The sequence below is a fragment of the Callorhinchus milii genome, unplaced genomic scaffold, assembly GCF_018977255.1.
Source record: "Callorhinchus milii isolate IMCB2004 unplaced genomic scaffold, IMCB_Cmil_1.0 Scaffold18, whole genome shotgun sequence".
Taxonomy (NCBI): Eukaryota; Metazoa; Chordata; class Chondrichthyes; order Chimaeriformes; family Callorhinchidae; genus Callorhinchus; species Callorhinchus milii.
This window is the reverse complement of record NW_024704759.1, coordinates 11647777-11674771: the sequence shown is the minus strand read 5'-3', so window position 1 is coordinate 11674771 and position 26995 is coordinate 11647777. Positions and strand designations below refer to the sequence as shown.

Genomic DNA, 26995 nt, shown 5'->3' with positions numbered 1-26995 from the left:
TAGAGAATACATTTCTGAAGAAAACAGGATGAAAAATAAGATCGTACATAGAACAAAATGGTTTAACACTCCATATTTTATTGTACTGTAATTGTGGAACTTATTTATTAAAGACGATTTGCATTTGCTTCTGCTTGCCTCACTAAGTTAGTTTCACATTACTTGCATGTACTGAATATCCATCAGAAACTGCCTAGTGTTGATATTGGGATCACAATCTTGGCCTAGGACTCAAACTAGTTTCTGTGCACATCACGCCATGCTAAAAACACAGAGGCCCTTTACTGCTAAGCTTTTTAGAAAAATCCATCCACATTTGCTGTAAAACAAAGCACAGGCAGAAATACAAAGAACGAGAGGCAAAAGATTTTTATTTCTTTTAGCAATGCTGGTTTGCTTTTCAGAAGTAGGAATCGTACATGATCCTCTCTCAATAATAAGATCTTAATGATAATTGTTTTGTGCTATTACAAAACTTATTTGTAGTACATTCCCCTTGTCATTTAAATATCACAATTCTTACCTATTCATCAAAAACGTGTCTCGATATCCACCATTAACGGCTCTGAAAATGTGATGTACTTGTGGTATTACTGCGAGGATAGGCTTGATCACAAGTATGGTTTACCAAGAGATATGTAGGCACAACATAAACAATTTCTATTCAAGACAGATTTGGTTTCTCTTTTGGGAAATATGAATAGCTAAAGAACTGATTGCAAACACTGAATCTATTGGATGATGTTTGTATAAAAACATCATTGATAAAAATAGAAGAGACGACAACTCAAAAAGAGTTCAAATGTTAAATATTTTAATCATTCAAGCATTTATCTGCTGAATTCTGAATATGCAACAATACGTTTTTAAGCACTCTGAGACGGTACCTTGCGTGGGCGATATATAAGTGCAAGTTGTTGTTGCTGTTGTCACGTTTGCACACTAGTTTCCAGGCTATAAAAATCGAGTCTCGAGGCCTCTAAATTCTAGAATAAACCTTTAATAAGATTAACTACCAATACGACTCGAGTACAATATCTGGTTATTATTATATAAATAGCAAAGTCAAATTTCAAAACCATTATTTCTACATTATTGTATCCAAATTAGTTAACTGAATAAGTTGAACCTTTTTGGCAGATAATACATTTATTTCACTATGAGTACAGATGAAAAATCCCATATTCATTACCAGCATCAGCGCTTTAAAGATTGATCTCCAGCAAGCTGGGTAATAAGCTTAAAATTTAAGAAATGATTGCAAACAAAGCATCAAACAAACTTCCTATCCAAAATATTTTATAGTTTTAAGGCCTTGATAAGAGAATAACATTTTGGCAAGTACTTATTAGCACTTGGAACACTTTGGCTTCAATACACTATTTTTACTTTGTCATTTTTGGTGAGGAAATATTTCTCTGCTGCAAACACACAACTCTTCAATTACAATACAAGGGAATATAAAGTAAATGCCCAAAATAGTATCTGTTATTTCCCAGGAATGTGTTCCTAAAATCATGTTTGCAGCATATAATACAACAATAAATGATAATTTTATGGCATCGTTCACGTCGGGAGGATGGCCCAAAGCACTGGATACAGTATCAAGTTCTTGAACTACTGGGAATACTTTATTCTGAAATTTAACAACAATCCTTGCATTTGATATAGCGCCTTATCACGTCTTCGAGACGTCTCAAAGCGCTTTACAGAGTATACTGTAAAGTGAATTGACTATATTTTGTAGGTGAAACACGGCAGCCAATTGAGCACAGTAGTATCCGACAAACAGTTGTGGATTGAGTTCTTCAGCTTAATGGCCTTAGTTAACGTGTTATATACAAGACAACTTATTAAGCACCAGAAATACATGAACAAAGCATTAGCAGTGTTCTCCACAAAGCAATTGAAGGATGAGTACTTTCAGGGCAAATAAATATTGTTCAGTAATTTTAAGAGAATCGTAATAAAAGTAGGATATATCATCCTTGGCCTCTGAGCGAGAAATGACCTGATCTGATTGAGATATTTTTTTTTGGGGGGTGGGGGGTGGTGGGGGAAGAGGTTGTGTTATAAATACAGAACTGGTTTTACTAAGCCAAATTAAAATTTGTGATAACATTCACTTTTTTGTCACCATTACTTTCGTTCAATTACGGATGACATAATAATAAAAATACCAAGTCAGTTTGTGGAGAATACTGACCTGACCAGGTGCTAAATATTGTACGGGTAAATAAAGTAATACTGCATCAGCCCCTGCCCCCATTTTGTATATTTAAAATGTGTAAGAATAAGACAAAACAATTTTCTTTACTGATCTATGGCCAATGGAAATTCTCCTCTTGGTTCTCAATGACGTCTCATCATTACTCTTGCTTGTCCTCAGTTTCGGGTGGTAGTCCAGGAGAAAATGGTTTCTTATACCAAACCTTGTACGTTCCGTACCAGGCAGCAAACCCAACAGCAGTTCCCAATATTTTATGGGGCAAGTCATGAAAATACACAGCAGTACAGGAAAACATCCATACCCACAGCAGGAGCAAGGCATTCAAAGCAATAAACAGTGATTTAATGATTGTGTCTACTGCTTTTCCTGGCTTTTGCTCCATCTTTTGAAGTTTGTTCATCACAGCTATTTCTTCCACCATTGTCAGTGCACAATACGAGAGTAAGAAGCAATGTCCAGATATGTCAAATCCAAGCCACATATGGCCTCCCTTCCTGCAATCATTCATCTGCTCGAATTTGGGGACAACAGTCATATTCTGCAATTCATAGCATTTGCCGGTGAAGTTTTCTATCACATGGAAGGCTCTTGTACAAAAAAACCAAATAGCAGTTCCTACTACTACTGAACTTGAGCGACGTAACACAAACATAATATTCCTTCCAATAATGTAGTTTGAGGTGAAAATAAAAGGAAGCAGCAGACCCATGGTCCAACCCCATGAAAGTTTGACAAAATATCTGTAAGAAAGTATTTTAAAAGACAACTTTAATAATAAGGTACCATCAAAATATTCTTTCTGTGTTAAATAGCTCTATCAAATTAGTATTTAAAAATGCAATACCTGTTAAGAATGTAAAAAGACCCATTAGGCCCAATATGTCTTTATTAACTCCATCAAATCTCGCAATCCCTTCTCTCTCCAGAAACCTATCTAGTGTTGGAACACATCTACAAGACCAATAGTGTTCCCTTATCCCTCAAGCCTAATTACTCTTTGAGTAAACCAGTTTTATGTCCCCTAGTGTTTCGCTGTAGTAAACTATTAGTCTGGTAATTTAGTCAATCCCCTTCCATATCTTTTTAAAAACGATCAAGGATTATTATCACCATTATTTCTTTATGCCACCAAATGATACTGTATTTTATTACTGTATATTTTTAAAATACAAGCAGCTCAAACATAGACTAGCCATAGAGACAGGCCAGACATTTGAAAGATCAGAATGCAGAAATTTATTTATGGATATGGCATTCAGTCATTTGGCCTTAAGGATCATTTTTAAAGCTGCCATGACCCATTGCTGTGCATTTCCCAGTAGGTACACAGCGAAGGAGGTTAATAGATTTCCTTTCAAGCATTGCCTGCTGTAAAAATATTCACTTTCACAACGGAGATCATTTCAGGGACAGGAACTGTGCTCACAGCACTAACCTCTCCATCAATCCATCCAAAAAAGCAAAAAGCACATTAGATATCTCATCCTCAAATTTTACCCTCACTGAAGTTTCCCTCTGCGCATGTGGGGAGTACAAAGATGTTTTTTGTTCAAACTTCCCAAAACCAATGACTCATGCTCTACGAGCACTGGTACACGCCCTACGCCTGCGGCTCACTAAAGTCCTATTCTTTATGTCGTCAGCCTAGACAGCAAATGGTCCACCGACATCCAATTCAACTGTGTCCACATGTGTAGACTTCCAGCAGGAGGCATGACAATTGAGCCAGATCCTGCCAAGGCCAATATTCACATATGCGGCCTTTAATGATAAATCACGGACAGGAACTGAGTCGATTTTTTTATAAACCCCCTGCCTAGTGCTCCCTTCGCCTCGCTTCCTCCTTTGTCTCATTCAAGGCCGGTCTCAAGACCCTTCTCTTCGACCGTGCCTTTGGTCTCCCTCCCACCTCTCTGCCTTCCCTCACCCCTACGCCGACATCTGACTGTTCAGCGCTTTGGGATGTCCTCCCGACGTGAAAAGCACTCTATGAATATAGTTTTGTTGTGGTGGTTGCTCCCATGGTTACCTACTCCCGCTGATATCAACTAAATCTAGCCAGACCCAAGGATCAAAGCAGAAAACTTTCCAGACCACATAGCTCAGTTCCACTCCCAAGCAGTGCATTTATGCACCTAAAAGACTTGGACGGGCTGATACTGAGAAATGGGATACTTTCCACTCAGCTCCTGTTAACTCTACAAGCCAAAGGGCTAACGGGTAGGGTGGTCCAAGCTGCAAAAACAGCAGGAAGCTTGCCAGAGAGTGCTCTCAATAGTAAGCCAGATTTAGCTGGTTTAAGCCCCAGGAGTACCCCAATGTATACATGCACCCAATGGGGTCCCCTTAGCTCTTGGCAACCTGCACTCAATACTCTCCAGAATTAGGTGATCAGTGTGTGTCCCTCCTCCAGGAAGAGAAGTGTATATTCCATTCCACACACAGGGAAATTTCCACACATAGGTGGCATACACGAGGAACTCTTAATCTGGTTTATAAGCAGTGTTGGGTTTTCGCTCGTGAAAGGCACCGGCTAACCACAATACAAAACACACACCGGGCGATGTTTATGTTTTTTTAATGTTTAAAAAAAATCAAAGCAATTTAAGAATTTGCCAAACCGTACCCGTTCTGAAACGCCCGAGGGAGATAGTGATAGTGTAAACCCTGGTGTCACATGTACAGACAGGCACCTGTCCCCAGCACCTCAGTATTATATACTACACACGTATATAATACTGTATATAAATATATACAATACAGTATGTAAATAATAATCCTTGCATTTGATATTGCGCTTTGCACGTCTTCTCGACGTCTCAAAGCGCTTCACAGAGTATGCTGTAAAGTGAATTGACCGTATATTTGTGGGCGAAACGCGGCAGCCAATTGCGCACAGCAGCGTCCCCACAAACAGTCGTGGGTTGAAAATGACCAATTTTATTATTGTTTTGTTTTTGGAGGGATTATTATTAGGCTCTGTGTGGAGTAAGGAAACTTGCCCAAGGTTTGGCCCTCTGCCTGGAATTGAACACAGGTCTCTCACTTGCGAGGCGAGGGCTCTAACCACTGAGCTACAGGACTCCTATATAAATATATAATATACTGTATATAAATATATATCAAATATACTGTACGTATATATCATACTGTATATAAAATATACTGTATATAAATATATGCATTATATACATATATCATTATACACAGTATTACATACCAGGCGCTGATTCGCTGCTGGAGCTTATAATGCTGTAGCTGGTGATGATAATAATAATAATAATCTTTGCATTTGATACAGCGCCTTATCGCGCCTTCGAGACGTCGCTCAAAGCGCTTTCGCAGGACATACTGTCGGGTGGAGTGACTGTGTGCATTCGCGTGGGCCCAAAGCGCGGCCGCCAACGGCGCACGGCGGCGAACCCACAAACTGCGGGACACTGACTGACCAAATCAATCATCATCATCATCGTAATATTATTATTATTAATAAATTATTATTAACGAAGGGATTATGGGTTAAGTTCAGGTGCGGCCTCTGTGTGTGTGTGTGTGTGTGTGGGGGGGGGGGGGGGGGAGAGATGGGGGGGAATGCCATCCTCCCCTCCACCTCCCCCTCACCCCAGGCACCTGCTCCCCACCAAAGGTCACCCCCAGCCCCTCACCTCCAGCCACAGGCCTCCCTCCTCCCCTCCCTCTCACCCCCCCTCCTCCCCTCCCTCTCACCCCCCCTCCTCCCCTCCCTCTCACCCCCCCTTCTCCCACCCCTCCTCCCCTCCCCCCTCCTCCCCTCACCCCCTCCCCCTCTCACCCCCCCTCCTCCCCTCCCCTCTCACCCCCCCCTCTCCCACCCCTCCTCCCCTCCCCCCTCCTCCCCCTCACCCCCTCCCCCTCTCACCCCCCCCTCCTCCCCTCCCCTTCCTCCCCTCCCTCTCAAGCCCACCCTCCTCCCCTCCCTCTCACCCCCCCCTCCTCCCCTCCCCCTCCTCCCCTCACCCCCTCAGCCCCTCCCTCTCACCCCCCCACTCCCTCCTCCCCTCTCTCTCTCCCCCCTCCATCCTTCCCCCCCCCTCTCTCCTCTCTCTCTCTCCCCCTCTCTCTCTCTCTCCCCCCTCTCCCTCCCCTCTCCCTCTCCCCCTCTCTCCCCGCGAACAACTCACAGGTTGAAGACATTCCGCCGGTTGGAGAAGTAGGTGTCGGGCAGGAGGCCTCGGGCTTTGGCCAGGGAGCCGCCGAGGGCGAGGAGGGCGAGGAGCAGCGGCAGGTGGCGGCGGAGGCCGCGGCGGTGCAGAGAGACCAACGGCCGGACCCAGGCCTCCATCTTGTCCGCCGGGGCAACGGCCCGACCTCTTAAAGGCCACGTCCCCTCCCGCCAGCCCTGGCTCCACTGCGCCGAAGCCGGAGCTGTGACTTCCCCTTTAAATCCCCCCCCTCCCCCCCCCACCTGCTCCTCCTCCACAAGGGTTCAAGTTTTTTTTTGGTGTCAATTCAACCGTTTTTGGTGACAAATTTTTTTTTGGTGACCGTTCCGTCTTTTTTTGGTGACAGTTCGTCTTTTTTTGGTGACAGTTCATTTTTTTTGGTGACAGTTCATCTTTTTTTGGTGACAGTTCATTTTTTTTGGTGACAATTAAGCCCTTTTTGGTGACCGTTCATTTTTTTTTGGTGACAGTTCATTTTTTTTTGGTGACAGTTCCGTCTTTTTTTGGTGACAGTTCATTTTTTTTTGGTGACAGTTCATTTTTTTGGTGACCGTTCATTTTTTTTTGGTGACTTTTCATTTTTTTTGGGTGAGTTTTTTTTTGGTGACCGTTCCGTTTTTTTTTGGTGACAGTTCATTTTTTTTTGGTGACAGTTCATTTTTTTTGGTGACCGTTCATTTTTTTTTGGTGACAATTCTTTTTTTTTGGTGACAGTTTATCTTTTTTTGGTGACAATTCATTTTTTTTTGGTGACAGTTCATCTTTTTTTGGTGACAGTTCATCTTTTTTTGGTGACAGTTCATCTTTTTTTTGGTGACAGTTTATCTTTTTTTGGTGACAATTCTTTTTTTTTGGTGACAGTTTATCTTTTTTTGGTGACAATTCATTTTTTTTGGTGACAGTTCATCTTTTTTTGGTGACAGTTCATCTTTTTTTGGTGACGGTTCATTTTTTTGGGTGTCAATTAAGCCCTTTTTGGGGCCAATGACATTTTTTTGGCGACGATCGAACTTTTTCGGCGAACTTTTAATTTTTTTGGTGACAATTACATTATTTGCGGTGACAAGTAAAGTTTCTGGACGACAATTGAACTTTTTTTTTGTGACGAACTTCTTTGGCGACAATTAANTTTTTTGTGTGATAACAACTTTTGCGGTGACGATTAATAACGATCATTCACATGAAAAAACAGTTCAACTTTAACAGCAATAATAATCCTTGCGTTTGATGTAGCGCCTCATCAGGTCTTTCAGAGACGTCTCAAAGCGCTTCACAGGATATACTGTAAAGTGAATTGACTGTAGTTGTGGGCGAAACGCAGCGGTCAATTGCATCCAGCAGTGTCCTGCTATATAACACAACATACATAATATATGTTATGTACAGTATATATATACACAATATATATTATATATACAATGTACAATATATATTATATACAACATATATCATATATTATACACTATACATATACAAAAGTTTCCAGTATGAGAAGCGCATCAAAGAGCACTGTGTCACAATCTCATACTCAGCACTCAACAAAATACTCACTACCCCAAAAGGCAATGCACTACCCCAGAGCTCTTCCTTAGTTGCTTAGTGACCTGTGCCGTTACTTTACTTAGTGAGGTTGTCAGATGATTTTATACAATATTAAATCTCCAGCCTTTTTGTTAAATGAGACAATATTTTTTTAAAAAATTGCCACAGAGGGATGTCGGCTGTTTGAGATGTTAACCTCCCGCCTCCTTTGCGCCTAATTTCTCAGTAGTTCTACCAATGGTGCGGGAGTCTCAAGAATAGAAGCTCAGACATCGAAGAACTCTTCCGGCAAACATCATCCGATTCGATGAATTTTCTTCCACTTTGCTGCATTTGCCTACAAAATGCAGTCGCTACGCGTTAACAGCAAATCCTGCAAATCGCTTTGAGACATCCTCCCAACGTGAAAGTCGCTTTGTCATTTGTAACATTAATTATTTATTATTTGAAAATCATAGAGTCTGAGTGACTCACGAGCACCAACAGACTATCATCCACTGAGAGAGCAGGCGATGCCCCAGCTATTGTTTTATGTGCAACATAATCTGACATCCAACAGATGGCACTGCAAAAAAAGGAACAATGGCTTAAATACTGTTTGGTGACCTGATGAGGGATCAGTAGTTATTGTATAATGGAATTTTCCATTTTAGGCACACAACAAAAGATTTGCTACGCTTAGCGAACAATGCATTGTCATTGCAGTGCACTGGTGTTTAAACAGTGGACGAATGCAATTTTAGAGAGTTCCCTTGACATTCGAAACACACAACATTCACCCAACTTAACCTGCGTTCTCCCCGTTACAAAGGTTGTGTGAAGCAAGCAAGCAAGAAGAAAAACACAAAAAACAGCGAGAGTAAATCTAGACCCAAGTTGAATTTCGCCCTCCTGGTTGAGCACTCATCAATAGTCGGAATCAGTGTTTTGGTCTTGGTTTGGCTCAGTGCAAACTGACTCAAAAAATATTCATTTATAAGTTAGATCCATATTATGAATTAATGAGCAAAGCACTCACCCAATTTCCTGTTTGTTCCATATAAATGTATTTGTACATCTACTTTTTTTTTACTAAAAATTTGCCCAAGTCAGTTAGCCTCTACAACAATTGTCTTTGATCTGAATTCTATCAATCCATGTATCAGAGCGGATTTCAGAGCACTTCAGGTCCTAAACCAACATCTTTTAGTTTAGATCCAAGAAAAAGCATTTCATGTCTTTTTGTACTTTTGGTTCAGACAGGAATTCCTAATATTACCATAGCACAGGGGTGATTCTCTGATCTTCAATAAAATGGCATCTAAATCTTGTCCAGATTGCCAAAGAGACGAAGAAAGCAGAAGACTACAGTTTAAATTAAATACAGTTAAACACTTCCAATTATAATGTGGCATTTATTTTTAATAGCAGTTATCAGGGCTCAAAAGCCACGATAAAAAGATTGATGTCTGAAGCATTGAGTGGCTTAAATGCAATTTTATTGAATGAGGTAGTGATTTATGACAGTGGTTCGTATAGTATTAGGGGCACTATCATGGACTTTTCACTCATGTCAATGCTATAACCGTAGCATATTTCTTCAGTATATATCAAAAGACAAGTTAACACTGGCAATTTAACAACTCTGAGCTGTGTGTACTTTATTGATGTGAAATCACAAACCAATTCCCACGCTGAAATAGTTTTTTTCTCCAAAGCTGTCATCTGAACACCTGAAGAGTGACACCCTGTTTGATTTATAATGGAGATTTACGGAGTCAGAAAGCAAACACTGCCCTGGCTCAAGTGTTCTGTGGGTTTACTGTGACATTTCTGATAGCAATAATATTGCACCTAAGGTTGAAAGGAGAAGACTTTCATTTTCTCATCCATTCTGACTGTGGCTCCTTTGATGCATAACTTTCACTCAGCTTTTATGACAAGAATGTTTTTTTGCAGGCCAGTGAAAATTTATACTGGTGAAGTGCTCGTCATATAAAACATATCGCTTTATTTCTTGCCATCTTTTTCTCTGGAAAAAGAAAGTATATGGAGCCCAGATCATAAGTGGTAATAAAAGACAGAATTGTTTTTGAATTAGGTATACTGCATGTCAAAATACCAACTATAGTTTGTGTATTTACTTTTACGAACCCAAGCTTTGCCTCTTATCAATCTGATGAGCTGCTTTTCAGCTTAATGTCAATAAATAGTTAAGCAGCTATGAATCTTATAATTGTGCGTCTCTGTAAATCAATGTAAATCCTATCAGACAGAAACATGTATAAAACAGTAATTGTTCGACATGGATGGCTGGCAGCTTCGAAGTGTTCATTAAAAGTAAAAGTCTACAATTATGGCAGTTAATGAAAGCGAATTGCTGCTGCTGCCAATGTGAACTGAACTGAAATCTTTCAGACATGTTAATTTTTATGGCAAATCTCCCGAACTGCTGTCACTAATAGAAAGAATCAGAGCACACATTTACTTACTGCATTAACCTCACTTATTATTATAGTATCAAACAAACATGGTTATATTATTACAGCATAACTTCTAACTTATTTTAATAAACAGGGTAGCAGTCACATTTTGTTACCTGGAAAACTCTAAAGAAACTACTTCACTGGAAATGACATTCAATAATTTACTGCCTATTACTTTTGGCAAACTAACTTTGGTTACTGATGCATCCAGCAGAGAACAGCACAAGACACTCATACTTCAAACTACTAAATCCGTACAGATGTGTCCAATGGAATAGACTCTAATGTAGAACAAGGGTGGAGTTTGTAAAACTTGAAATGTGGCTGCCAGAATAGGGGCTTTCTGTTAAAATACTGACAATCTTTGGGACAAGGCCATCTTGGCTTTGTATCATTGTGGGAAAAACTTCAAATAGGTCTTCAGTAATATTTATTTTATTTTCTCCGAAGTAAAACAACAGGGCTTGGGACTGTTAGTTTAATTTCTTGCTAAGAGAGCACAGAGTAGACACTACAGCATTGCAAGGGGCTTCTATAGTATGTGAATGGACAGAAGAGTGTCTAGACTTCAAGAATTGATGTCATAGCACCAGGACCTGTTGCCACTAAAATAAATGTCTGGGGTGTATCCTTTTGACTTTGATTTTGGCAAAGTTGATAGAGAACAATCCCACAGATTGGCTTTGAATTTGAGAAATAATCATTAAAATTATTAAAATTATTAACAGCCTATTTCTTCTGTCTTTGGGGGGAAAAAACGTCAATCTTGGGACTGTAAAATCAGTCTATTCACACATAACTTTGAATCTTTATGCCAGGCACTTTGTATTGCAGCAAAGTAATCTTTTAGTTTCAGTATTTTGAGTTATATGCTGATACTGAAACTGCATTTTTGCCTCTTTTTGACTCGCTATCTGAACATTATTGCTTGTATATACTTCCTATCAATATTTGTTTCAATTAAAAAATCTACATGCTATTTAAAATAGATTAATATCCTGCTATAATGTTCTATCCTTCATTGTATGATCAACCTTTAAAAAGTTTAAGATGAGTATTGAAAGTTCAACCTGAAATTTTTTTTTTTTAAAAAAACATTTGTAGCAAAATGTTTTTATGCTTTAAGGCTTATTTGCCCAAATTGTCAGATAACAGCTTGTCCTGAAATATGCACCATCAAAGACTGAACAATACTGTGGGTTTAATAAGGTCTTCTCACTTCAGAGACCTGGGTTTGAATCAATTTCAAACCAATAAGATGAAGTCTGTAGTTCCTGATAACTTAAACTGTAAATGTCCCACGTAAAGTGAGGTTTTTTTTTGGTGGGGGGGGGGGGGGGGGGAGAAATACAGAGCTTGTTCCCTTAAGAAAAAAGATGCAAGGCAAAACAATTTCAGACTAGCTGGAAATCCTGCTCGGAGAAGGTAGAAACCTTATCCTGTCCCTTCAGGTGGTGCTCGTCTGGGGTTGAGGATAAGGCAAATAACATTTTGGAACAACACAAAGCCTAACGTCTATTGCAATCAATTCTGTGCCAGGTATGAGTCCGGCCAGGGTCTTGCCCATTTCTGCTGTTGCCTGGTATCACCTCGTCTAATTTCAGTCTTGGAAAGCTGAGCAAGAGTCAATAGCATGGAAATGTTGATGGAAGCTCAAGAAAGAACCAGATGACATTTTTAGCAACAGCCACATTCATGTCAATTCTATCAATTGGCTAATAGTTATGTCACTAAATATGGAATATCTAAAAAAAATCTAAATATGGAATCCGCAGAAAGATGTTAGATCCTAAAATAATCTAGGAGAGACAGAAAAAAGTCTTAGAACGAGCAGATATGTCAGTTGAACTCTTTTGCTTTTTTTTTTAACTTGGATAAGTTCTGTTGGTTTGTTTTTTCAGGAAGGATTTTCCCAAACAAATGTTGAAGGAAAGACAGGGTTGAAATATGTCACAAATGCAAATACATCACATCACAGTCCACAGAGAAACAGAGTGGAGCGAGGTCTCTTGAAAAAAAAATCAATTTGACATAAAAAGAAACGTTCAGCAGGATTTCATCTCAACATTTAAGTTAGCGTAAATTAGAAATAAAGGGAAGGTACATCTACAACGATTTTCTGAACACTGAATCCAACCAGAGCATGTTTTACTGTTCTATTATAATGAGGAGTAGGATAAGGCAGGGTAATGTTTGCTCCATGGTTGTTCATGGACATCAGTGAATACATCAGTGAATACATCAGTAAAGACATCAGTGCGGATATCTCGCTGTAGTCACAATGGATTCCTCAGCACCACAGCAACAGAAAGTGGGAAATAAACCATTTGTCATTATCTAAATGTGCAGTTAGTTTTAAATTATAACAACAGAAACTTTCAGGGAATTGGGAAGGGAGTTCTGTACTGCCAGGAATAACAGTGCTCTGTATGGTCCAAAAAGTTAGGTACTTGCTGCCAGTTTCCTGGCTGATACAGATATTTCCACCTTATGAGATGTAATATTTTAGTAGACTCTATCTCATGTCCCAGCAAAGCTCCACATGGGACCCAGCCATCGACTGTAGATGGATTTAAATAATACTTGAGTTTGGGATTTGATGTCAGAGCAACTGAACGAACACAGGTCAAGTCATTTACAATCTTAACATCAGCATAATGCCATTAGGCTTATCGAACACAGACCAAGTGATTGTATTGCTGTTATGGGAAGAGATTGATTAGCTAAGGACAGTTAAACATAACCTAATCGGATAGTTAGATCAAATAGCTTTCTAAATAAAATGTTTTCATTTGTTATACCTCTTTATCGTGCTATAACATGACATTTCATATGTTGAGATGCTTAAAGCTTAAAACAAAGGGTAAACGTGAAAGAAAAAACAAGCCACAAACAGCAATTAAATGAACAATCAATCAGGTTTCTTTTGACATGCAAGGATTATAGAGCAAGACAGCGGTAAAGCTCCCTGGACTTCTTTGAAATAGTGTCACACCATCTTTAATGTGTACCTGAGCTGTCAGAACAAGTAGACAGGGACTTGGTTTAAAATCTCAACCAAAGGACAGCACCTCCAAAAGTGCATTGCTCCTTTAGTCCCTTACTTGGAGCATGAACAAAGATTATGAGCTCAATTTCTGCTGTGTGTCTCCAACCCACAAATGTTCTGACCCAGAACAAAAGCTCTACCAACTAAACCAGACAGACACACTATCGGAGAAACTTTGAGGAACAAAGGAATGATTCCTAGTGACGTTAATCAATAGAAATATCAAGAGTTAAATATTATTTTAAGAACACTTGCACAGGCTAGCATCTGGCAGATGGATCTCAGCTGCTGCAAACATGGGCTTCGACACATAGTAAAGCCTTTCAGAACTTGCCAGACTTCACTCAGGGTAGTTCTGTGTAGTTCAGTTCTACCTAGTAGTAAGTCTAATGCAGTTTAATGATCTATATTTCATATTAACAGTGACTTGTTTTGGGCTCACTACAAATAGCTTCCTGTGTCCACTGTTGTGCTCATTGCTTGAAAAGATGACATGTGTTCTGAGAATCAGAATTCTGCTCTCTTTTACTTTATGTCAATTATCTAAACAGGCCAGTTATGTATATTATATAACCTTTTATATTGTCTAGACGTTGTCCATCTCAAAAGTTACTTTTGTGCTTTCAATGTTTATTAGTCGCTATTATTCATTTTGATTTATTAATATTCAGTTTTCTGTCTGATTTATACTGATTAAGTTTTTTTATGACTTTGTTCTGATTATATCTTGTATGGATTTAATAAAGTACGGTAGAATATATTTTTATAATGCCTTTCACATCAGGGGGACATAATAATAATAATAATAATAATAATAATAATAATAAGCCTTGCATTTGATATAGCGCCCTATCATGTCGTTGAGATATCTCAAAGCACTTCACAGAATATATTGCAAAGTGGTTTGAGTGTGTATTTTGTTGGCAAAACAGGGCAGCCAATTGCGCACAATAGTGTCTCACAAACAGTCGTGGATTGAGTGAACAATTTTTTGGTGGAGGGACGAGGGATTATTACCCCCGGATAGCAATCCACCAATCAACTAACAACCAGGGTCCGACTAACAGAGGCATGCGGAGTAAGGAAACTTGCCTAAGGTTTTTGCCCTGACTGGGAATCGAACCCAAATCCTCTCGCTTGCGAGGGGTACAAAACCATTATGCTCCGCATAGACATCTGAAAGTACTTCACACAGTTGATGGGAGCCTTACCAGGGGATGAGATAACTGAGGAAGTGGAAAAAGTGACCAAAATCGCAGTCCAAAGACGGGTCTTTAAAAGTCTAGATGGATCGGAGAGACTCGGAATGGACTTCCAGAGAATGAAGGCACAATGGCTGAATGTTCGCCCGCTGATGTAGGTAGGTGGTGGGCAGATTGGGTGATCAGGTGAGGGACATGAAGCAGGCCAGGGTTCCCTGAAAATGATATTGCTTTGTAATCAGATTATTCTAATCACTGTATAAACCACAATATAATGTTGGCTGTGACAAAAAGATCATTTACTTTGACGTCAGATTAATGATTGGACAGCGAATCCTTGCTGCAATTTTGAATTGTTGGATTCTATTGAAATCTCCACCAATATACGAGAGATTTAATTGAGACCGATTTTAAGTGTAAATTCCTTTGCCATAATGTAAACAGATTATTGTGTCAGGCCAGGCTGTTCTTTGAGATACCCTTTGTTTTAAAAAGGTTCTTCCTACATAAGTTCACATTGTTGTGGTCTAGAATGAGAAGAACCAGTTTGGTTGGGTTTGTCACAGAAGATAACATTAGAAACTAACTCCTTTTAGCACACACTCATCATTATAACCTGAAAAATGCACCCTACAATGGCTGTATGAATGTATTATATCTGCTCCATTACAGGTAGAGATTTACCACAACCTATCTAATGGAAGTGCTGATCTATCTGAAGAAATAACATCTGCAGGACATCTGCTGACATGCAAATGCTTGTCCTAGCTGAAATATACGTTGTATAGTTTCCTTATGTAGGAAAAATGTTAAGGTTTTACATTTCCAACCTGCAAAAATAAATCATTTTATTGTGAAGTATGAAGCAGACTGATTTTAAACTGAATAAGCCCTGTTCAATTTAATGCTTTTCAGAGTTCTCAAAAGGATCATTGTTCTAATATGCTTGATAGTTTAGTGAATGTATATTGTCTACCTTGAGACCCCACAGAGCAGTGTAAAGGACCATGAAAAGCTACGTTCCTTACTCTGTCAAGATGGTTCACCTAAATGTTTTTATTTCATTTCTGTGCAAATATATTTTAATAATAATATTTGCAAAACATTTGGAATTCTTGTAACCATGGAACCATCTTTCGACTTGGAAATCGCTTGACTTTTCAACCTGTCATCAATATCATCACTTGCATTGCTGAAAAATATAGGGTTTGTTGAATGGCTAAACTTGAAAGCCATTGTATTCCTTTACAGTAATTAAAATGTGAATATTAGCTTGATAAACTGATATCATTTGCCCATTCCCTGCTTCCAGATTGACAATTCCACAATGATTCTCTCATTGATAAGTGGTGATAGGTTTTACTAGAAATACATCATATAGAATTAACAGAATATTGTTCAAAATTTCATTCAATAATTAATTTGCCTACAAGATGCATTCACTGCACTCTACACTAAATCAATCCCATGATAGTATTGAGACATCCTCCTGACATGGTATTATCAAATGCAAGGATTATTATTAATTTGTATAAAGTACTTCTCTGGGTAACTCACAGAAATATATATTCATGTTTAAAATGAATATATGGAGTCCTGTAACTTAATGTACTCACCTCACAAGCGAGAGGACCTGGGTTCGATTCCCAGGCAGGGCGAAACATTAGGCAAATTTCCTTACTCCACATGTTAATATCAATGTGCTATGCTTTGAGATCACTTGAATGAATCTCAAGTAGGATATGTTTCAAGCCCACATAAGCTTTCCATAGATGGTTTCGTTAGTTGGCATAACACTGAATGGTGATTCAATGATCCAACAGCTCCAGTACAAGTGGGGTTAAGGAGAATTAAATTAAATCTGGTTTGTAAAAAAATGATATTCCTCACACCAGCTACTTGGAAGATAATTTTGTTTTTTTGAAGTTCAATATTAACACAGAAGTGTGTGTTTTTGAGCTGTTGGCCTCTGTTTTATATACCAAGCTTCCAGCTTTCCTCTAAGCAACGTATAGAAATCAGTCCTAAGAGTAGTCCTGTTGCATAAAGATAAGTATCATTATAAAAGGTCCAGTCTGCTTAAATATATGAACTTCAACATAATTATAAACAGTAAAAATGGAACTGAACACTACAGGATTCATCTGTTGAATACTGACCAGATCATTCACACAGAAGTTATTTTCTGTCATGCAAATAGCTTTAGAAATAACTGCTCAATATATTTTAATTAGTAATTATCTAAAGCAATGTTTTTCGATATTTTTCCTTCAACATATTGTATTCTGCACTCAGAAAAACAGATATCCTGATGATCCAACTTGATGCAAATCCATGAAATGTATTTTTGATTCATTCTTTTTCTCAAACAAGTCTCGGTCTGGCAAGTCCATGCTTTCACTTGTCTGGCAAATTCTTCCCATTTTGATAGAATGTAGTGAGATTCTCATCAGCCCAAACAATTTGGACAGAAGTACTTGTGAACAAACAGAAAATCGTATTATCACAATTCACAAATCCTACAAAGATATTTTTAACTATGAAAACATTAGACTTAGGAGTCCAAATTGTGGTGTTCCTAAACATATTCCATTCCTGCCAGTGATGTTTTTGTCATTCAGGACATTAAATTAACTTTCACATTTTATCCTTTTAAATGTCTGGTATTGCAAAATGTATTCGATGGTTTTAAGGGCTCTGTGCCATTAATCGTACAGAATTGCAAATTCCTTTCCAACAGAACACATTAGTTGGGTTTTCATAACAACTGACAGCAAAACCCATATCCTTTTTGTGCAACGCAGTGGTCAAGGAATCAGGAATAGAAATTCGATAAGTCACATTTGATTATTTGCCTTTCCTTTTGCTCATAATCGAACAGCAGAGAATCGGTTTAGGGGGATAAGCCACAGTCATGTCTGTGAACTCAGTCATTGTCCCATTTCCTTCAGTGTGAGGTCAACGGATTGCCCTGCTTTTGCTCACCCCTTCACTTTTAGCTCAAGCTTGGCTGCTTCTTTTCAAATTGGCTTAGCAAAATATTTCAGACTAACTTCAAAGGTGTATTCAACAGAGTATGTTTATTTGTGAACTATATAACACTTTCAATGTGCGTTTAATGCTAACAAAAACTCCTTGCAACACGTTATATGGTATATGACCTTCCCAGTTGAAAAGTTTGAAGGCGGAATTTTGCGTTTGCCGTATGAGCCATTGGAGGTCGTGGAAGTTGACCCTGTCTTTGTCATCTATTTGCTCTCCATTTTGGAGTCTCGTTTCAGACGAAATGTGTGTTTAATGAACTGATGGTGGTTCCACAGTGCAGTATTACACTTTAAAGCCGAAGCTTAGCGAGAAATATAATGCTATTAATACAAAAATTTACTTGCTGTCTCTTCATATTTGTGCCATGGATTTTTATTTTAAAAAATTGCCCCCCACCAAAATTAAATAATAATAATGATTGCATTTGATATGGCATCTTTCACATTCGGAGAATATCTCAAAGCACCACACAGAATTTGTTGTAAACTGTACTCACTATTTTCGAAGTGAATCCCTGCAATTCAATTACTTTATTAACTGAAATGGACAAATATTCTTCATTACTGGCAAAAAATACACTTACTACTTCATCCTAAACACAGGATGTGGTGATATACATACATGCAAAGTCAGACTATCAACCAGATTGATGAACATTTTGAGGCAGTTTAGTATTCTATAGGCAAGTAGAACATTTATAAATTTAGTTTCAGGTAGGGTTTTTTTTTAATGAGCACTATCTCAACAAGAAAGCAGACTGTAACTCAAAGCACAATTTAACTTAAGCAAACAATTGATATATCTGTCTTCTGCTCTCTTAGTCAACAGTACATTGGTAAATCTGATTTCTCATTTTCTTCCATTTCCATTCTTTACATTTTAGCTGAAATGTTTTCTTTTTTTCTCTGCCAGGGTATAGTGTGTACTTTGGCATATGTTTTAGTCTCAGTACAGTATATTACACCTGTCAGAAGGAGAAATAAAAGCTTGACCGATCTTTCTGGATGGATGTTTGGAAATGTGCTGATTAAGCAAACGATAGACGCAAATGACACATTCACAGAAAGAACATAATATTGAATTGTGCTTCATGATATCCCTTCATAGCCTTATTTCTTCATGTTTTTCAAACATCTTGTAAACTACATTTGTCTTCACTACTGCAAATCGTTACTAGGTACAAACATTTCAGGTTGAAAAGATGAATTGATTCACATGGAGGTGAATTATCCTAACACAACCTTTGCTGGATTACAGAGCTCGGAAAGCAACAGACTATACAGAAACATTACAGATCTCCATTAAAGAGTCCACATGAAGAAGAAAATGTTGCTCAATGATTGAAACCCAATTATTTCCACTTAACGTTTAACTTTTTAATTAATGGATTTTAACATCAACAGTTCAGGAAACTTATCCAAATATTATTTTTATTGTTTGAGTTATTCAAGTTTAGCGGAAACCTGTTTTAACCCTTTAACCAGCTGCGAATTCCAGAATTCCATTTAATATTACTGTAACGATCAAAGGTCCATCCAGACCTTTGAATTGCTTCATTATCGCAATATACTGTAATGATAGATTTTAAGTATACGTTGAACCAAAATGCACAAAAGTGGTTGGCCCACAGATAGCAGATATGTAAGAGGTCCTATTTTCACTAATAACTAATAAATATAGAAATGGCATTTAACTACAATTAATCATCACTAAACGGTACACTAGTCATGCCTTTTCACTTGTTCACTTGTGATATTCCTGCTCGTTCAACCAGGTAAAGGATAAAAAATATAATTGTTATCATTGAACTCATATAAATGCGTACCTGTTACTTATATCAAGGCTTGTTGCTTTTACGCTTATATAATTTCCAACAAAGCACTGGTTATGATTGGGCATTCTTACCTCACTGATATTACTCATATATTTATTTGTATAGCATCTAGTTTAGGCTCTGATTTTTGGAAATAATGAACTACAGAATTAAAAAATATATAGCCCAGCTACAATGTTAAAACTGTTTGCTTTGCTTAAGTTAGCTGGGAGATTCTATGCATTACAGGTTTCAGCTATGCGATTGGGAGCTTGGTACACATTCAAGTTTTTTTTTGTGTGTATGTGTGTGAGAGGTTAGTGTCAAGTGGGTTTACCCCTTACTTGATCAAAATGAATCCTTGTGAAAAAAAAAAGCTGATGATGTATGTGCCAGTGGACATGAGGCATGGAATACTTCAATAGCCTATCGCAGATCTTGCAAAATGTTGACGTTTCCCTTGGGGAACTTTAAAGAAACAGATCAGTCAGTCTGATCGCAGCAGAAGTGTGCTGAAACTGTCTTAACCACTTGTTGAGGAGCTCAGTTTGTGTGCGAAGGCCAGGCTTCAGTCTGGATCGTTGCTGTTCTTGGTCGAGATATTAAGTAAGGTATGTGGGACAGACAATATCGTACAATTTAGGTGCTTATTGCACTGCTCCTGTTGCCTCAAAATGAATTCATTTCACAATGTTCCATCTATTGCAAAGGATGAGGAAGTTTTGCAGGTAAAAAAAAAACTTGTTGGAAAGGATAAATTGTTTATAGAGGTTTAAGATCAAATAAGAATGCATTGGTTTGGTGACAGAACAAATAAGGTCATAGATTGTGCAGGTTTTAATGTTTGATGCAGGTTTTAATCTTTGAACATACAGGGAATTTTACTGGAGGGATGACTGTATTGCACACCTGCCTTTGCCTGACGGGTTTGGTGCTATGGATCATTCAGGAGTCCAGCGCTTTAGTGCTGTCTAACGTCACCGAACTTCTGCAACACAATGCTGAGATGGAGCCAGCGCTGAGGAGGTTTCTGCAGACCGATAGTGTCCCCCGCAGCAACAGACGCAAACGGCACATCTCTCAACGCGACAGGCTGGGCATCCTGGAGTATCACAACTGGGTCAGGTCTCAAGTCTTCCCACCCGCAGCTAACATGGAGTATATGGTGAGTGGTCCCTCCGGGGAGAGAGTGTGAATTCCTTTCACGTTTTTTAAAAATAATAATAATATTTTGGTCGCTCGATCTACGACTGTCTGTGGGGACGCTGCTGTGCGCAATTGGCTGCCACATTTCACCCACAAAATGGACAGTCAATTCACTTTACAGCACATTCTGTGAAGCGCTTTGAGACGTCTCGAAGGCGTGATAAGGCGCTGTATCAAATGCAAGGATTATTGTTATTCCAATCCAACAATCTATCTCTGGGATTTCTATGCGGAGGTGGGTTGTATGGAATTCTCAGTTTGGTTTGGGTACACTTAAGCGCGGTGATGGGTTTCCGCATGTGTCAGACACCCAGATGACCCCCCAAAAATGGTGAGTGGGACTCGGATTCAGTCGATCGCTTGTGTGTTTGTCGATGGGATGAAGAGGAAATAAAACTATTTTGTTTTAATTGCAAAAAAAAATTGTGTTTGTTTATTTCATAATTAAGCTTGTGAAGGATTCTATGAGTCCAGTGTAACAAGGACTGTTTAGCAAAATAACAATCATCCTTCTGCTTTCCTTCACAAATGTTTTAGTTATCTTTATTTTGGACTAACACCAGAAACGTTGACGAATAATAATAATAATAACAATAATAATCGTTGCACTTGATATCGTGTCTTATCACATCATTGAGACATCTCGAAGCGCTTCACAGAACACACCGTAAAATAAATCGACTCTATTTTGTGGGTGAAACGCGGCATAATAATAATAAGTGAAATCACTTGAAATAAAATGTTTCAACATATATTAAAACAAACAGCTCTCTTGTGGTTACATTCTATGGCTGTTACTATTGTATCTCTCTTTCTACTACACACCAGTCGGCTAGACTCTATTCGGGAGAAATAACCAGTGAATCAACAGTTGCTATTGGACAGGAAGACAAGAATTCTCAAGAACGGTTGCTTACAGTTTTATATTTACAACCACTGCTGTTCTGATGTAACGTAGTTGCTGTTGAAATAAAGGGTCAGTTACCCATGTCTCAATTATTGAACTAGCAAAAGAAACTAACATTTACAAAACAGTGTTGGCCACTGCTCCACTCCTCATTGAACATTTTGCCAACTGCACTCACTGCCAAGGCACACACATGGATAATGGGACACTTTGAAGCAGTATCGGATTCCAACCAATTTCTGTGAAACTCTGCTGTCTGGTAGGAAAATAGAATGAAACACCACGAGCGAGGTTAGAAGTCGAGGGGAGAAATTTGATTGAAAAAAAGAAGGAAAAAAGTTGAAGGAAAAATAGAAAGCAATAGTGATATTAGTGTACAGCGATTTGCGATATAATTCCTTAACTATTAGCAAGTAGCAGCAGAGTTTTACCCAGGACCAGTGTGATGTAACCTGAGTCCCCACTCCGGTAGCTTTTTAAGGAATCGGTTAGAAAGCAGCACGTACAAGTCTGGGTCAACTTAATTCAGTTGGAAGCATTCTTGTGGCTGGCTCAGAGATTTGTGGTTTGAAGCCAATGTTGGAACTTTGAACTTGCAGTCGAGGCTGATGTTGCAATACTTTAGCGCTGCTAAAGGTCTGCGTTCTGTCCTTCAGATCGGACATTGAACCAAGGACCTCTCTGGTCTGCCTGCTCAGGGGAGATGTTAACAATCCCATGCCGCCATTTGAAAAGAAGGGAACTTTTCTTGGCGTCCTGTCCAATAGTGCTCCAGATTAAAACAAAAAGGATCATTCACTTCATGGCTATTTGTGGAACGTGCTGTGTGGCAATTGATTGTTATGTTCACCTACGTATAGACAGTCGCTACATTTTACAGAAAATTGGCACTTTTTAATGTTAAAAAAAGATGCTTTTTGATGTTAAAGCTGCTGTATCAAAGCAAGGATTATCATTATAACATTTTGCTGACAGTTGTTGGTTCAGTAAACAAGAATTTCCAATGGGAGTCCACCTCCTACTCTGCTAGCTTGGACACCTTTGTAATGCTTCAAAGCTTTGAGCATTGCCAAGCATTGATATGTTGGGCTATTAACTGGAGATATTGGAGCGTTTGGCAGGTAACTGGGATGTATCACTATATTATGGAATACTTTGGATCACCAAGTAACGACTTCACACCTCTTCTACGACAAGAGGCACTTTGGCCTTCGGAAGTTTACAACATCTGAATTGTGTTTAATTTGAACTGGTACCAGTCCGCACATGTCAAAGTGAAGCTAACTGTGTCATTTCATCATCGGGATTCTCTCAGTGTGTTTTAACATTACACAGAGAGTATTGACGCTAAAACAGGAAATACAGGTAGATGAGCTTTCACTTTGTTTTTCTGACAGATCTGGGATGACAGACTAGCGAAATCTGCTGAGGCTTGGGCAGCGCAATGTGTATGGGATCATGGGCCACCTAGCTTGATGAGATACATTGGTCAAAATCTATCCACTCAGTCTGGCCGGTAAGTATAGGAGATTTGTTTGTAACTATCAGGAATCAGTGTTATTACACAGAAGTAATACCAAGCTTTTAACTGAATCAATGTAATGTTATTTTCCCACTTTATTATAATAACAATCCTTGCATTTGATACAGTGCCTTATCACGACTTCGAGACGTCTCAAAGTGGGTCAAATTTACCCCAGTTTATGCTGAATAGATAAGATTATCCTTTTCTAAGCTTGTTACACATATTCAGTATTTTACAAAGAAAATAAATTCACATTGTCACTAAATTTGAAAGTTTGTTTTTTAATCTTGGTGTTAATCCCCTCCTTCACCAGAATATTATTTTGTGAAACATTTCATGTATTAATCTAAGAATTCGTCATATTTGGAGACAGATTTTGTTATACTTTTATTAAAGCGACAATTATTGATAGTTATCACCATTTTATTTTGTCTTGAAGCTTTCTGTTCAAACCTGGGTTATGTTGGTGATGAGATTACAGTTTATTTTAGTTGCACTTAATTCTTTTGGTCTTTTCTCCTCAGCTATCGATCCATTTTAGATCTTGTAAAATCCTGGTATGATGAAGGTCGTTATTACTCCTACCCTCATCCTAGAGAATGTAATCCACGCTGTCCAAATAAATGCAGTGGAGCAGTTTGCTCTCATTATACACAGGTAATAACAATTCAGTTAACTAACGGAAGATACTGACAGCCTCTCAATTACCAAGCAGTAATCCCAAACCTACCTTCCTTTGTGGCGGTGGGGGGCGGGTGGGGGGAGGAAGTATTGAGGGTTACCTTGAGGCTACCTCTAAGTTGAAGTGCATGACAAATAAATATCAGCATTGGGCCGATCTTTTATGGTGGTCTCAGTAATCCAGTTGCTGAGACAAGTGGGTCTTCAGGATTTCAAGATCATTGAATGACAAACCAGCCAGCTTGACCAGGGATTCTTCCCACTCAGCTCCTATCAAACCCGCAAGCCATAGCTCTAGCCAAGTGGTTCTGGATGAATTTCCTAAATGGATGGATTTCAGTCATTGTACCTCATGTTTCAGATGGTGTGGGCTGCATCGAACAGAATAGGCTGTGCCGTTCACACCTGCAATAACATGAATGTCTGGGGAGCATCATGGCGTCGCACAACTTTTCTAGTGTGCAATTATTCTATAAAGTAAGTACATAGGCTTTACACCTTAAACGTGCACTGTGGACCTGAGTGCAAGTAGAGCAAGTAAAGATAACAAGATAGCATTCTGAATCATAATTCAGAACTGGATTCAGAAAACTGGATTCATTTGCACAAACTGGTTATGTAAAATACTGTATGTTCATGGTAACTCGACCCATTTAACTACTGCTACCGCATTATGTAACTGCTTTACGCCATTGTATAGTTGATGGCACTAATATCAATATTATATTTAAAAATATTGATATATTTAAATAGAAAAGTTCGGATGAGTGCTCTGTGTGCAATGCGCTCAAATTCCTAGCCAGATTACATTCTGGGAAGTTCTCTCGATTAAGACCTGTCACATTTTAGAAGGCATTGCAGCAGGAAGGAAGGCTGTACGAAAGTGAACAGCAATCACTTTACACAGTGAAATAACCAATGTAAATGATTTTTTCCCCCTCTCTCACAGGGGAAACTGGATTGGAGAAGCACCATATAAATCAGGAAAACCCTGTTCAGCTTGTCCGCCCAGCTACGGAGGCTCCTGTAGCAACAACATGTGTTTCCCAGGAGTAATATCAAATAAGTTGTCCTTCAAATAATTTATGTTATGTCGATTTTTTTTTTGGTGGGGGGGAGGGAGGAAATTACAAAGAAATACTAAAAGGTAAAGATGCACAATGCCTTTGCCATATAGGAGATTTGTATATTGCTTTCCATTGTTTTGCTTACGTTTCAGAGTTTCCAACCCACACCACCACCCCCCCACCTAATTCCTTGAAATGCAGTGAAAATAAGGACTAGATTGGAAGGTCAAGCCAATTATGTTTTAGTGTAAAAAAAAGTTTTAAAACTGGGAAATAATATAATTAATTGTTTTTTTTATAATCTGAAACACTCAAGGTTCGGGCTGTTATGCAACTATTGTTTTTGAGGTGTGTACCTTCGATGTTTCAAAGACTTCGGTTTGGTGCTGTGCGTAATTGCAGTTGAATTGCCCCTTTCTCTCCTTTTCAAAGTTTTCAAGAGTTTATGACTCCTCAATATTTTCACCAGCATTAATTACCTGTGTGTTGAGGTGCAAAAAGATGATGAATTCATGAACGTAATCTGTAATCAACAATGGAAAGTGCATGATCCGATACCAAATTAGTAGTAAAACATGTGCCCAGTGGGAAACATAGCCCAATTGTGTATCCAAACACGTGCAAAGATGGAATTGTAAGCAGAAAAATGTTTGTACAATTACACACCTGCTGATCTGAAGGTGTCCAAAGATGCCTATGCTGCAAACAGAGTGGTTGCAACATGTGTGATCAGCCTCATCATTGGATTAGCTGCTGTCTGACTTAAAAGCCAGAAATTCTTGATAAATGTCGTTCATTTAGTGTTTGTTCTGCTCGTATTGGTGCCATCTAGGGTTAGCGTGACGTACTTGCAGTCAATTTGGGGCAAAATGACTTACAAGCAAATCGACTTGATGAATCCTGGCTATGTTAATTATTGGGCTTCTAGCCAGTCTACAGACTTTTGGGGCTGACCCCAACATTGCTGACAAAAACACATTTTTTTTGGTGCTACTTTAACACAATGCCCGTGACCCTGACTCAAAATAAGAAAGGTTTAGCAACTGCTTATTGCTGAGATGGTAAAGTAATACATTTCACCCAATTAGGAAATGTAGTATTTGTGCTGTATATACCTTGATTTACAGAGTAGATCTAATTTTTTAAAAAACCTACTGAGGTAGGAAAGTGTACAGACTTGCATTGTGTATTTACCTAGCTTTCAATAAAAGTGACTTTTATAACAATAGGTGTACACAATTTTGCTTTAACACCTAGGGACATGATGGCATTCTGGAAAACAACATGACAAATGTATTATCTGATCTTGCAGGGAGGTCTTACATAAATTGCATCTACATTTTTTTGGTATTAATGAGTGGAGACCACAAAACAGCATGTTGCATTTGTTAATTGCGAAAAGGTTAGGAAATATTCACATTATTCAGTAGGTGGTGCTGAATGACACCATCACTGTTTGTTGGATTGATGGGCCAACCCATGACAGCCAGAGTAAGATAATAATCTGTCAGACCAGAGATTAAAGAAAAATAAGCAATGCTCATTAAATAATGGAAGTTTTAGAATTTTATTTTTTCTCCAATTAAATCATGTCTGATATTCGAGACACAGAAAGCTTAACTGCGTGCTGGTTTCAAAATTCTGCCTTTATTTCTTTGTTTTATTTTATCTCTTTTTAACCGACATAATCATCCCATCAATTGCATTCAGAATGACTAATCTGTCCTCAACCGTTTACTATCTGTCGTAAAATATCTACTGCTGTGCCATTACGGCACTTCCATAAGCAGAGAAGTACAACTTGTGCTCCTTCACTAACACACTTTTGAAAAAGTGTATAGGAGAGAGATAGTGTGTGATTTTGTTTTATCAAATAATAATTTGAGTAGACTTCTGCATTTGTTTTTAAAAAAAGAAGAGCACATTTTCTGTCCTAGATTCACTGCCTTCTGTTCCGTTGTCAATAATAAATTATGCCTTTGCGTGACAATATAATCTAGGAGCTACAATAAAAAATGTTTGCCTTTGCTATCTCTCACACCCTCATAAATCAGAGCACGG

General features: G+C 38.6%; 2 protein-coding genes across 2 annotated transcripts; one reads left to right on the top strand and one right to left on the bottom strand.

Moving 5' to 3' along the window:
• Positions 1-354: 354 nt before the first annotated feature.
• fitm2 (fat storage inducing transmembrane protein 2) lies at positions 355-6618 on the bottom strand. The gene is made up of 2 exons (XM_042341762.1): positions 6391-6618; positions 355-2970 (listed from the first exon to the last, which is right to left on the bottom strand). Exons 1-2 carry the CDS (start codon positions 6549-6551, stop codon positions 2370-2372), a joined length of 762 nt encoding a protein of 253 aa, XP_042197696.1. The 5' UTR covers positions 6552-6618; the 3' UTR covers positions 355-2369.
• Positions 6619-20010: 13392 nt separating this feature from the next.
• Positions 20011-25384, top strand: LOC103190630 (peptidase inhibitor 15). The gene is made up of 6 exons (XM_007911487.2): positions 20011-20159; positions 20424-20713; positions 23059-23177; positions 23711-23843; positions 24229-24344; positions 24817-25384. The coding sequence occupies exons 2-6, from the start codon at positions 20441-20443 to the stop codon at positions 24947-24949; spliced, it is 774 nt and encodes a 257-aa protein (XP_007909678.1). The 5' UTR covers positions 20011-20159; positions 20424-20440; the 3' UTR covers positions 24950-25384.
• Positions 25385-26995: the final 1611 nt, after the last annotated feature.

Excerpts from the sequence above, each read along its gene's own strand:
- fitm2 (XM_042341762.1), bottom strand. The coding sequence starts at position 6,551 with ATGGAGGCCTGGGTCCGGCCGTTGGTCTCTCTGCACCGCCGCGGCCTC. Across the intron at positions 2,971-6,390 it reads CGGCGGAATGTCTTCAACCT|ATATTTTGTCAAACTTTCAT; the intron begins GTGAGTTGTTCG and ends ACTTTCTTACAG.
- LOC103190630 (XM_007911487.2), top strand. The coding sequence starts at position 20,441 with ATGACTGTATTGCACACCTGCCTTTGCCTGACGGGTTTGGTGCTATGG. Across the intron at positions 23,844-24,228 it reads TTTGCTCTCATTATACACAG|ATGGTGTGGGCTGCATCGAA; the intron begins GTAATAACAATT and ends CTCATGTTTCAG. Across the intron at positions 24,345-24,816 it reads GTGTGCAATTATTCTATAAA|GGGAAACTGGATTGGAGAAG; the intron begins GTAAGTACATAG and ends CCTCTCTCACAG.